Source organism: Anomaloglossus baeobatrachus, chromosome 2, assembly GCF_048569485.1.
Source record: "Anomaloglossus baeobatrachus isolate aAnoBae1 chromosome 2, aAnoBae1.hap1, whole genome shotgun sequence".
Taxonomy (NCBI): domain Eukaryota; kingdom Metazoa; phylum Chordata; class Amphibia; order Anura; family Aromobatidae; genus Anomaloglossus; species Anomaloglossus baeobatrachus.
In genome coordinates this window covers 764,555,108-764,568,250 of record NC_134354.1, presented here as the reverse complement: position 1 = coordinate 764,568,250, position 13,143 = coordinate 764,555,108, and the positions used below count along the sequence as shown (strand labels likewise).

General features: G+C 50.3%; 1 protein-coding gene across 1 annotated transcript in view; it reads left to right on the top strand.

The window, feature by feature from the left end:
- Nucleotides 1-13,143, top strand: part of CLNS1A (chloride nucleotide-sensitive channel 1A) — a 43,506-nt gene that overhangs the window by 947 nt on the left and 29,416 nt on the right. Inside the window, exons 3-5 of the mRNA XM_075334693.1 lie at nucleotides 632-757; nucleotides 834-944; nucleotides 12,764-12,937. Coding sequence (XP_075190808.1) covers nucleotides 632-757; nucleotides 834-944; nucleotides 12,764-12,937 — 411 coding nt within the window. The remainder of the gene's footprint in view (nucleotides 1-631; nucleotides 758-833; nucleotides 945-12,763; nucleotides 12,938-13,143) is intronic.

The following is a 13,143-nucleotide window of genomic DNA, read 5'->3' as shown; positions in this document are numbered from 1 at the left end:
GAATAGTGAGTGCAGCTCTGGAGCATAATACTGGCTGTAACTCAGGATTAGTACAGGATAAGTAATGTATATACACAGTTACTCCACCAACAGAATAGTGAGTGCAGCTCTGGAGTATAATACAGGAGGTAACTCAGGATCAGTACAGGATAAGTAATGTAATGTATGTACACAGTGACTGCACCAGCAGAATAGTGAGTACAGCTCTGGAGTATAATACAGGAGGTAACTCAGGATCAGTAATGTAATGCATGTACACAGTGACTGTACCAGCAGAATAGTGAGTGCAGCTTTGGAGTATAATACAGGAGGTAACTCAGGATCAGTAATGTAATGCATGTACACAGTGACTGCACCAGCAGAATAGTGAGTGCAGCTCTGGAGTATAATACAAGAGGTAAGTCAGGATCAGTAATGTAATGCATGTACACAGTGACTGTACCAGCAGAATAGTGAGTGCAGCTTTGGAGTATAATACAGGAGGTAACTCAGGATCAGTAATGTAATGCATGTACACAGTGACTGTACCAGCAGAATAGTGACTGCAGCTCTGGAGGTATAATACAGTATTTAGTAAACTTTTTAAGCATATTTTTTTTTTTTTTTTTATTATCTTGGGTGTTTCATATAGATGGTGATGGAACAGAAGCAAAGATGAATGATGAGGGAGAAGATAATGGGGAGGAGGATGACGACGACGATGACGATGATGAGCCAATCACTGAAGTTCGCTTTGTGCCTGAGAATAAGTCTGACTGTATGCATCTGATTGGTGGATTTGGATCATGTGATGTTTTCTTGCATGTGTATTCACTCTTGTGTCCTGATTTCAGTGGGGGAAATGTTCTCTGCCATGTGTGAGTGTCAGGCCCTGCACCCCGACCCAGAAGATGAGGATTCAGACGACGACTTTGAAGGAGAAGAGTATGATGTGGAGGCACACGGTGAGCGCCCCATATTCTGATATTAACAGTCTGCCGCCTTCTGACACGCCTCGTGCTCCTGTCTTCCTGTTAAACAATTAGAAAGACTTCACATTACATTTGTTCCTTGGAAAACCTGTATTGCCAGTGTAGAAAATCCTGTGAGAGCTCATTACATCAGCGACCTCCTCCTCTTATCGCATTAGATGAATCTGGAGGCCGTTTACAGAACTGTCTAGATGGGATACAACTAACAAAGCATCAGCTGTGCAAAGTATTGGGTCTGTTCATGTTTCCGGTCTCTAAATGTAATCATGTTTACCTTCACTGACCGCAAACGGAAATCTTCACAGAGGAGATAAAGTTAACCACAGAGTACATATAGACCACCTAAATTTTGTGATCCCTTTATAACAGTGTAAAATGGTAAAAATGAGGGATACACAAAGCACAAGGACCACAAGAAGTATATAGCAAAATACCAAGATCTTGAATAAATACAAAAAAGGTGAACAGGTGCACTGTGTTCGCAAGGAAAGAATAGAAAAAATCCTTGCCCAGAAACAAAACCCACAAAAGTACCTGGAAATAGCCAGTAGATGGCAGTAGAGCCTGCTAACATGGTATGTGTGGATATATAGACATATAATGTAAGATGGCTCAGTGGTTAGCACTGCAGTCTTGCAGCGCTGGGCTCCTGGGTTCAAATCCCACCAAGGACACCATCTCTTAGGAGTTTGTATGTTCTCCCCATGTTTGCGTGGGTTTCCTCCCACACTCCAAAAACATACAGATAGGGACTCTAGATTGTGAGCCCCAATGGGGACAGTGTTGCCAATGTATGTAAAGCGCTGTGGAATTAATAGCACTGCATAAATGAATAAAATTATTAATTATTATTAAAGAGGGAGAGTATGAGTGACAGTGTAAAGGGATCAATATTAGCCCAAGACACTTTCCCAAAAGCGTCAGAACTATAACCATAGCACAATACCTTGAGTCATGGTAGCAGCAGGACAGAGGCACGGCAGAACAGGCGTGGGGGCAGGGTCTCGACGCACGTTTCACCGAATGGCTTCGTGAGGAGGCGTGGCTAAGGGTGCTCAGTGCAGGAAATATATAGTGAGTGAAGGAGCCGATAAGCAAATTGGCGCGCACAGCGTCATGATGTCTCGCCCCCCGAGGCGGCACCCGCCGAGCACACCGAGCATGAATACGAGGACGATAAATATCATCCGCACATTCATCCCGAAAGTGTGCCCGGGTCCAAGCCAAGGGAGGGTGAGCAGCGCATGACCGTAGCGTGTCTTTGCAAATAAAAAAAGGGGGCATGGGAAAAGTACCACCACACAAGGTTGGGCAGCACTAGCGTCCCAGAGAGGATCAGTATATATAGACCTGGGTCACACATTGTAGTTGTGCTGCTTTGTTCCGCACCCCTGCACCTCACACGTCACATTTTGGCAAAGTCAATTATTCCCCCCCCCTCTTATGTGGTATCACATGTTAAACTCTGCGGCTCTTTCTGCCATTATTGAACCACCCTATGCCGTAGAGAATCGCTAGAAAGAGCGGCCCTTATCTCGTAAATCCAGTGTGGTATAGTTATCACTGGGGTTTTCTGGTGCTGTCCTCCCTATCGGTGGTGAGCAGAGCCGATGCCGGCAAACAGCTGCCAAAATGCCTGTGTGACCAGCAGGTGTGTGTGGAGGATCTTAACGGACTCGGCACAGAATGACTGTGCAAACCATGCGCATAAGCATCGTGGCACTGCCAAAAACTGAAGTGCAGCTTTCCATCTGCTTGTTTTCCATCTATCTGTGCCCTTCTCTGGCTTTATAAAGACAGAACCGTCAATCAAAGAAGGTAGTGGGTGAAGATGGTGGGAAGGTGCACGTAAATGTTTGGCTGCACCATGACGCACAAGAGCCTGTGCTTGGTTTGCACAGTCATTCTGTGCTGACAGCGTCCCGTTTAACTTCATTGCTATAGCTCCTTTCTGATTGGCTCTGGACATCTCAAGTCCAGAATGTTTTCATCTTTTGTCTTTCCTCTTTTTATACTGACGTCGTTTTGTCATACATATTCTTTGATCACTTTTTATTCAAATTTTCTGTTGTGGAGTGCCTTCTCGCTATTTTTATACAGTATTACATACAGTAATGTGATACTACTGTATACAGTATAAACAATCCGTCGATCGCAGGTTCAAGTCCCCTTAGAGGACTATTGAAAACAGTGAAAATGCAAAAAAAAAGTTATAAATATTGATGATAATATACACATACATATGTGTTATCTCCACATTTAGAAAAGTACGATTATAAAAATAATTAATCTGATTGGTAAACGCTGTACACCATGTTCCAAATTATTATGCAAATGATATTTTTCTCTCATTTTCCTAAATGGTCGGTGCAAATGACAGTCAGTCTATATAGTCATCACACGTTAGAGCAGGGGTCGGGAACCTATGGCTCGCGAGCCAGATATGGCTCTTTTGATGGCCGTATCTGGCTCGCAGACAGGGCTCCTACCTGTCTATGGGAAGGATCAGGGCCGGCGCCAGCACCCGGCAAACCCGGTCAGCTGCCGGGGGGGCCCACTCGCGGTGGCAGGAGTGGTGCACCGCTACTCAGGGGGGCCCGGTGGCCGCGCTGTCGCCGCCCCCCGCCGAGGATCGAGCTTTCAATTGCATCGGCATCGCAGGTGCCGATACAATTGAGAGCAATGATGAGAGAGTGAGCGGCGCGCTCCCTCTCATCATTCTCCCCGCTGTGACTGTCGGCGTTCTTCTGACAGCTCTGCAGCGAGCGCGGTGACGTCATCACTGCGCGCCTGCTGAGAGGTCAGCGAGAGACAGCAATGGACGATGCGCCGAGGAGACCGGATCAGTGGGGGAACGAGTGAGCCGCACCTCTACTGACACTGGGCTCCCCTGACTCACAGGCCGGCCACTACACAGCGGCACAAGTACACATAGGGGCCCGGCAGCCGCTCTGCGTCTGTGTAGTGCTGCTGTGTAGTGGCCGAACTGTGAGTCAGGGGAGCCCAGTGTCAGTAGAGGGGCACCTGACCTGGAGAGGCCACCAGCCGTGTCTGAGCTGCAGGAGTGCTCCTGACCTGCACAGCAGACGGAATCTCCATCCTGCAGGACCTGCGATGATGTCACGCCCATGTGACTGTGTGGGAGGAGACACAGGATGCCGGGCAGAAAGCAAGATACTGAATCCTGAAGGAGATTTGGACACATGACTGGTAATAAGAAAAGAGGGGACATGAGGGTGAGGGGGGCTGCAGGGTGAGGGGCATATGAGGGCTGCAGACTGTGACAGAAGCATGTGAAGGGGTGCAGAGTGTTTGAGAGGGGTAAGTTGGGGTACAGGCAGGGTGAGATATGTGAGCAGGGTGTGTGAGATATCGGGGTGTATTGTGTGTGATATGGGGGGTGCAGGCTGTATGGGAAGCAGGGTATGTGACATATGGGGGTGTAGTGTGTGAGATCTGGGGGGTGCAGGCTGTATGGGAAGCAGTGTGTGTGTGTGTGTGGGATATGGGGGGTGCAGGCCGTATGGGGAGCAGTGTGTGTGTGTGTGTGTGTGATATGGGGGGTGCAGGCTGTATGGGAAGCAGGGTGTGAGAGATATGGGGGTGTAGGCTGTATGGGAAGCAGGGTGTGTGAGATATGGGGGTGTAGTGTGTGTGATATGGGGGTGCAGGCTGTATGGGGAGCAGGGTATGCGACATATGGGGGTGTAGTGTGTGGGATATGGGGGGTGCAGGCTGTATGGGGAGCAGTGTGTGTGTGTGATATGGGGGGTGCAGGCTGTATGGGAAGCAGGGTGTCAGGGCCACTGACAAATACAATTGCTCCAGCGGTCACTTAGTACACAAAGGAGTGTTCCTCTCTGCTGCACTAAGCCACCGCTGGACCTAAACAATAATTCGCTGTAAAATAATAAAATAGAATGATAATTGACATAACTGACAATGCGTTGTGTGACATGTCCAATATTCCAGCTTCTTTCTTCTGCGAATGCCTCAAAGCTGGCATTCTCTCAACATCAGGTGGGAAGAATGCCAGCTTCCAGTCATGCGCAGGAAAAAGAAGAAGCCAGACTGCTGGACTGATGTCATGCATCGCAAGTTCACAATGTAAGTTATTTATTTGATTTTTTTACTGCTAATTACCATTGTTTCAGTCCAGTTGTGGCTTTATACAGCAGGGAGGAGCATTCCTTGCTGTACTAAGTGAACATTGGAGCGATTGATCTGTCAATGGCCCTTTAAACATATTGTACGGCTCTCGCGGAATTATATTTCAAAATATGTGGCGTTTACGGCTCTCTTAGCCAAAAAGGTTCCTGACTTCTGCGTTAGAGTATACATCGAATTTTATTGAGGAAACCTCCCAATGATCATAGTATAATCTTCAAAATTAAAAAAACCCTCCAAAATGCATTGTTCCAAATTATTAGGCACAGTAGAATTTCTAAACATTTTATGTTTTCAAGAACTGAAAATGCTCATTTGTGGCATTAGGAGGTCACATTCACTGAAATAAAAAGCTATTTAAATCCAAAACATCCTAACGGGTCAAGTTACTTGGTAACATAAAAGCCCTTCTTTGATATCGCCTTCACAATTCTTGCATCCATTGAACTTGAGAGTTTTTGGAGAGTTTCTGCTTGAATTTCTTTCCATGATGTCAGAATAGCCTCCCAGAGCTGCTGTTTTGATGTGAACTGCTTCCCACCCTCAGATCTTTTGCTTGATGATACTCCAAAGGTTCTCTATAGGGTTGAGGTCAGGGGAAGATAGTGGCCACACCATGAGTTTATCTCCTTTTTATGCGCATAGCAGCCAATGACACAGAGGTATTCTTTGCAGCATGAGATGGTGCATTGTCCTGCATGAAGATGATTTTGCTCCTGATGCACGTTTCTGCTTTCTCTGACGCCTCATTGGGGGACACAGGACCATGGGTGTTATGCTGCCTATCCATAGGAGGACACTAAGTAGATGCAAAAGCATAGCTCCTCCTCTGCAGTATACACCAGCCTCAGTTTTAGCTTAGTGTCTGTAGGGGGCACTTCCTTTCAAGATTTATTTTTTGAGGGCGACGGTTTCCTTTTGGGACCGATCTCCCACTACCATCAACGGGCGGGAACGTGGAGTGTCGCCTCCACGTACCCCCCTCCTGCGACACTGGATCCTGGGCTGGACGACGGGTTCCACAGACACCGATTTTCCAAAGCCCAGGGTAGAGACCTATGCCCCTATAGCCCAATTCCTCAGCCCCTCTTTGCAGGCTCTGAGTTGAATATGGCACCGGCGTGACTGGACACAGCAAGCTGAATCTGCTATTTTCACTGCCTGGAAAGCAGTGTTTAAGGTGAGATCCCCCCCTGACTGGTTTGCCAGACAAAGGGAGAAAAGACGCTGCAGGGAAGGCCCCAGGACATCTTCAGTATTTATTATGAGAAAGTCCCTTGCTGAGTGCAAGGAGGAGAGAAGGATCCTGAACACACAGGGTTAACCTTTCTCTAGCTTGCTGGCTGGAGGAGGAGGAAGTCACTCCTGTTTGCAGAGAATCTGCACAGATAATTTCCTGGTGGCAGGGGGAGTGCACAGAGCTCAGGAACTCACACTGTTTATTTGCTCTGTTTATTTGCTCTAGCAGAAAAGCCGGCTGATAACCACCAGTGACAAGCTGTGTGCTGACTGGAGGGAGAGGGAGGAAAACTATCAGACGCTCCCTTCCCGCTGCTTTTTACTACCCACAGTGGGGGGGGGGGCACACTGACTTCATCTTCACGCTCTTTTAGCGCTAAGCCCCGCCCCCCCCGTGGGCGCGATAAGCCCTGCCCCCCTCAGGAATGCGTGCGAAGATCTCCATAGAGCTTAATCCTTCCTGAGGACAGGTCCATCGGCTGATTCGGGTAAGGTGCTTGCTTCACTTGCAGCTCTGCTGAGCATTGCTCCCCCTCCTGGCATACTCCTATTAGGAACATGCAGAATTCTAAGGGCACTAAGAGTGCTAAAGCCCACATAGTCTATTATTCAGCCTGCACTGCCTGCCACGCTGAGTTACCACGTAAACACAGTGAGTCTGTATCCCTATAGCTCCCCAAGACCTCCCCTGCCACCACCGCCGCAACAGTCAGCCCACAGCCTAGGGCTCCCAGCCCACCGGAATGGGCACAGTTTCTGTCCCAATCCATGGAAAAACTCACAGAACCTGGTGCTAGCTATGCAATGTCGTCCTCCACACCCTTCTGGGTCCCTGGACGGAACGCAGCCTGAGGATACCCCTATGGAGGATCCTTCTGAGGTAATCCGGGCACATGCTTCACCGGTTGCAAGGATAAGGCAAAGGGCACACGGCCGGGTGTCTCCAGCGGGCTCTCCCTCGGGAGCACACAGGGCAGGCTCTCCCACACGCTCCACGGCTTCTGAAGAGCTGGAGGAGGGAGAATGCTGTTTGTACCAGGAGGATTCCTTGGTTTCATCCTCCCCAGATGATCAAACTGCAATAGACTCCCTTATAGCAGCAATCAACCAAGCTCTGCATGTGGAGGATCCCCCATCCACTACCACTGACCATGTGGTCTCCTTTAAGAGGGCAAGGAAACCCCAAAAGGTTTTGCTGATCACCCAGAGTTTCAGGATATTCTCACAAAGCAAAGGGAGAAGCCTGACAGGCGCTTCGGTAACCGTAAACTCATGGAGTCCCGGTACCCTTTTGCCCCACCTGCCCCTAAGGGCTGGGCCGATCCGTCCTCGGTCACCCCCCCCCCCATCCCGGTCTTCCGCCTTGCCACAAAAACGCTCCTGTCTTTATCCGATGGTTCCTCCATCAAGGACCCGACAGACAGACAGGTGGAGCTCCTCGCCCGCTCTGCTTTTGAGGCTGCGGGTTCCTCCCTCTCGCCCTCCTTTGCCTCTGTGTGGGTCGCAAAGGCGATCTCTGTCTGGGCAGAATCCCTTAACACTTCGCTTGAGGAATCCCAGTTCACTCATACCTTCACAGAGGTAACAGCTCAAATTACCGCTGCGGCGTAGTACCTCATGCAGGCCTCCATTGATGCTGCTATCTGCGCAGCTTTTGCCGCCTCAAATTCCATAGCTATCTGTAGAGCTCTCTGGCTCAGTCAATGGCGAGCGGACTCTGCTTCCAAGAAGTATCTTACAGGCCTTCCCTTTTTTCCAGACCGATTGTTTGGCGAACGTCTGGACAAGCTCATTTCTGACGCCACGGGAGGAAAAAGTACCTCCCTTCCCCAGCTGAAGCCCAGGACGACCTTCACCAGACGTCCACAGTCCTCGTTCCGCTCCTTTCAGAACTCATTTGGTTGGTCGACATCCCGCTCTGCCCTCGCCACTAGCCGCGGTCTACGCAGGGATCGACCTTCTCAGCTCTTCCCGAAACCCACTTCGTCATGGCAGCCTAGACCGAAACAGTCCAGGACTAGGGAGACTCGTCCACAACGTTTTCCCCCCTCATGACTCCTTTGGCGCCCCGGAAGACACACTCATTGTAGGAGGTAGACTGTCGCTCTTTTCAACACATCTGGGCTGCCGCCTCAGACGACAAATTGGTGCAAGACCTTGTGTCTTCCGGTTACCACATAGAATTTCGGACCCGACCCCCGAGTCGGTTCCTTCTCTCAACCCCCCAAAGACTCGAAAACTACGCGAGGCCTTTTTCTCAGTAATCCACTCGCTCCAAAAGGCAGGGGTGATAATACCCGTCCCGGACGACGAGAAGTTCAGGGGTTTTTATTCCAACCTCTTTATGGTCCCCAAAAAGGATGGGTAACTTCGACCCATTCTGGACCTCAAACACCTGAACAAACGTGCATGTACGGAGATTCAGAATGGAGTCCCTAAGGTCCATTATTGCATCCATGGTCGAAGGGGAATTCCTCGCCTCCATAGACATCAAGGACGCGTACCTGCACATACCCATCGCCCCAGCTCACCAAAAGTTCCTCCGCTTCGCAGTTCAGGACTCCCATTTTCAATTCGTAGACCTACCCTTCGGCCTTGCCACCGCACCAAGGGTCTTCTCCAAAGTCATGGCGGCCGCCATGAGCGTCCTTCACGCCAGGGGAGTAGTCGTTCTCCCTTACTTGGACGACTTCCTCATCAAGGCCCCTCCTTCCGCGACTGCTCAACCAGCGTACAGATCACCGTGGACACCCTTATCCCGCTTAGGGTGGCTACTGATTTTAGACAAATCATCCCCGGTCCCAGCACGATCCATCACCTTCCTGGGCATGTCCCTGGACACCCGTCGGGGCTTAATCTATCTCCCTCAAGACAAGGCGATCGCTCTTCGACAAGCGGTACGCTGCCTTCTACGTCCTCCATCTCGCTCCATTCGATTCAGCCTGAAGGTGCTCTGCAGGATGGTGGCGGCTATGGAGGCAGTACCTTTTGCTCAACTGCACCTCCGCCCACTGCAGCTAGTCCTTCTAGCGGCCTGGGACAAGAGCCCCTTCTCCCTGGACAGACATCTTCACCTGACGCCTTCAGTCAGGTACGCACTCTGCTGGTGGCTTCGGTCCTCATCCCTATCGAAGGGGAGATCTTTTCTCCCAGTGAACTGGCTGGTCCTGACCACGGACGCCAGCCTCCTAGGCTGGGGAGCAGTGTACCGGCACCACACTGCTCAAGGACGTTGGACGCCCCAGGAGTCTTCCCTACCCATAAACATCCTGGAAATCTGCGCGATCTTCCTCGCGCTCAGGAACGCCCTCTGCTAGCGGGTCGTCAGATTCAAGTCCAATCGGACAATGCGACAGCTGTAGCCTATATCAATCGGCAGGGGGGCACCTGCAGCAAGCGGCTTATCTCGAGGCCCACAAGATCCTCAGCTTGGCCGAGTCGATGGGGTCAGTGATATCAGTGGTACACATACCGGGGGTAGAGAACTGGACATCAGACTTTCTAAGTCGCCAAGGCCTGGCCGCCGGAGAATGGTCTCTCAACCCAGATGTGTTTCTACACATCTGCACTCGCTGGGGCACACCAGACGCGGATCTAATGGCCTCAAGGTTGAACGCAAAGGTACCCGCGTTCATAGCCAGGTCACGCGACCCGCAGTCCATCGGCGCAGATGCTCTAGTCTGCTCCTGCCACCACTTCCGCCTGCCTTACATATTTCCACCTCTACCCCTGCTGCCGCGGGTAATCAGGAAGATCAAGGCAGAGGGAGTCCCGGTGATACTGATAGCACCGGAGTGGCCCAGGCGCGCCTGGTATGCCGAATTAGTACAAATGCTCGCAGACGTACCGTGGCGCCTTCCAGACATCCCAGACTTGCTGACCCAAGGGCCCATTTCCCATCAGAACTCCAGAGCCCTGAAGCTGACGGCATGGCCATTTGAGACCTGGGTATTAACAAGAGCGGGATCTCCACCATGATCAGCGCCCGAAAGCCTGCTTCATCCCGCATTTACCACCGTACGTGGAAAATTTTCCTCTCATGGTGCAGGGAAACTAACGTCCAGCCTATTCCTCTGGCCATCCCTAGAATTCTCGACTTTCTACAGTCTGGTTTGCAAGCGGGGTTGGCCCTCAGCTCCCTTTTAAAGGGCAGGTCTCAGCGCTCTCAATCTTCTACCAATGCCGCCTGGCTCAAAAACTGCAAGTCAAGACCTTGCTCCAGGGCGTTTCCCATCTAGTTCCCCCGTACAAACGGCTGCTGGAACCATGGGACCTCAAACTCGTTCTGGACGGTCTCCAGAGGTCTCCCTTTGAACCTCTCAAGGAATCCTCCCTTGCTCTTCTGTCCTGGAAGGTAACATTCCTGGTGGCAATTACGTCCTTCAGACGTGTTTCGGAGCTGGCAACACTCTCTTGCCGCGAGCCTTTTCTGTTCTTTCCCCAGGACAAGGTGGTTCTGCGCCTCCTTCCGGATTTTCTTCCAAAGGTTCCTACCCCGTTTAATTTGAACGAGGACATTGTTCTGCCTTCATTTTGTCCACACCCAGTTCATAGGGTGGAAAGGTCTCTGCATTCGTTAGACCTCGTCAGAGCTCTCAGATATTACATATCCAGGACAGCCCCCTTTAGGAAAACGTACTTTGTTCGTCATTCCTGAGGGGCCTAAGAAGGGACAGGCAGCTTCAAAGGCGACGCTGGCTCGCTGGATTCGCTCTGCGATCCAGGAAGTCTACCGCTTGCAGCTCAAGCCCATTCCTAGTGGGCTGCGGGCTCATTCCACGCGAGCAGTTGGCGCTTCGTGGGCCATTCGGCATCAGGCTTCAGTGGAACAGGTGTGTAAGGCTGCGACCTGGTTTAGCCTACATAAGAGAAAACGATTTTACGGTGAGTACACAAAAATCCGTTTTTTTGTGCCATGGAAGAAAGTTGTCAGTCAGAAACTCTATATACTTTGCAGAGGTCATTTTCACACCTTCAGGAACCCTAAAGGGGGCCTACTAGATGTGTCTCCATGACTCCTCCACCTCCTTGCTGAGGTCACAGCCTTGTTGGGACATGGTGGCCATCCACCAACCATCTACCACTCCATCCATCTGGACCATCCAGGGTTGCTCGACACTCATCAGTAAACAAGACTGTTTGAAAACTAGTCTTCATGTATGTCTGGGCCCACTGCAACCGTTTCTGCTTGTGAGCACTGGTTAGGGGTGGCCGGATAGTAGGTTTTGTGCCCTGTAGTAATGTGCCCATATTGTGCCCTGTGCGGTGGTAATGTTCCATCCTGTATCCCCTGTTATGACGTTGTTCATATACAAAAAAAAAAAATAAAATTATTCTCACCTTTCCTCCGTTCCCTTGCTGTTTTCCTGCTTGCAGCCCGCAGGCACCTAGAGCCCGTGACGATTGCTGTCCGGTACATACACGGGGCCACCACCATCTGCGCTTTCCTTCTGGGAAACGATTTTGCAGCACTGCTCTCCTCACATCTATTCTTTCCTAAAGGCAGCCACGCCGGCCAATCAGAACAGACCCACATTAGCTGCTGGCCTATGATTGGCTGACGGCAGCTGCCATTAGCAAAGATGTGTACAGATGTGCGTCTCTGTGCGGTGCTGCAAATTCACCTGTAGGAAAGCGCTGACAGCGCCGGCCGCCTCGTGTACCGGGCCGCAATAGTCACAGGGGTCTAGCTGTCTGCGGGCCGCAAGAAGCAGCCTCAGGGGCCGCGTGTTTGAGACCTCTACTATAGAGTGTTGACAGGATTCATTTGAATGGGCAAAAAAATGGCGCTTAAGGCCTGAACAAATTAACGCGCTGCAAGGGTAAGAAAAAACGCAGGGTGTGAATATTTTTGAAATCCTATTTACTTTGCTGATACTGTAAAGTGTGTTTCTGCAGGGAAAAAAAATACTACAAAAACACAACGTGTGAACATACCCTTAGGCTGTATTCACAGATCCTATATGTCCTTGCTCCGATGACCATGCTCGGCTGGACGCTGGGTGAGGCTGTGGGTTCAGTCTGTTTTGTTTGCAGGCTTTATACCCCGGTACATCACCTCTTGCTGTCTTTTTCTTATCGGCAGCATTATCCTGGAGCAGAGCAGGTCTCATCCACTTACGGAATTGGCTTATTGCACTGATTGTCTGATCTGCTCTAATTAGGATTTGTCACTTATAATATTCCTCAGGAGTTACAGAAGGTATCGGGAAAGTCATAAGAAAACTGCATGGGGTTCAATATACAGGATTTGGTGCTAAAGAGGAGCCTAACCAGCGGTGTACCGAGCTGCATGTGCACTTTGTGGATGCAAAATAATCTTTTTTAAGAATAAAAAAAAAAAAAAAAGTGTTCAGTAATAGACTTGTTTTCTGTGTTCCCCCCAGAACAAGGACTCGGCGACCTCCCCACGTTTTATACCTATGAGGAAGGCTTGTCCCACCTCACCACTGAAGGTCAGGCCACTCTGGAGCGGTTAGAAGGCATGCTGGCCAATTCCATCTCCAATCAGCACACCATGGCCGGGGTCCGCATGGAAGGGTCCACTGTGGATTATGAAGGTAATCTCGGTAGCAGACGTGTAATAGTTGTGGTCTCCTTGGGCTTGGGCGTTGGATTACTGTGAGCAGCTCCTTACCAGGCCTCTTCTGACTATTACTTCCAGCGGCAGGTGATGAGGCACCTGCAGTGTAACACTAAAAACCCCCTTATCATCCAGACCCCTTAACGACCGCGGGCAGTAATATTACGTCCTAGCGCTCAGTGT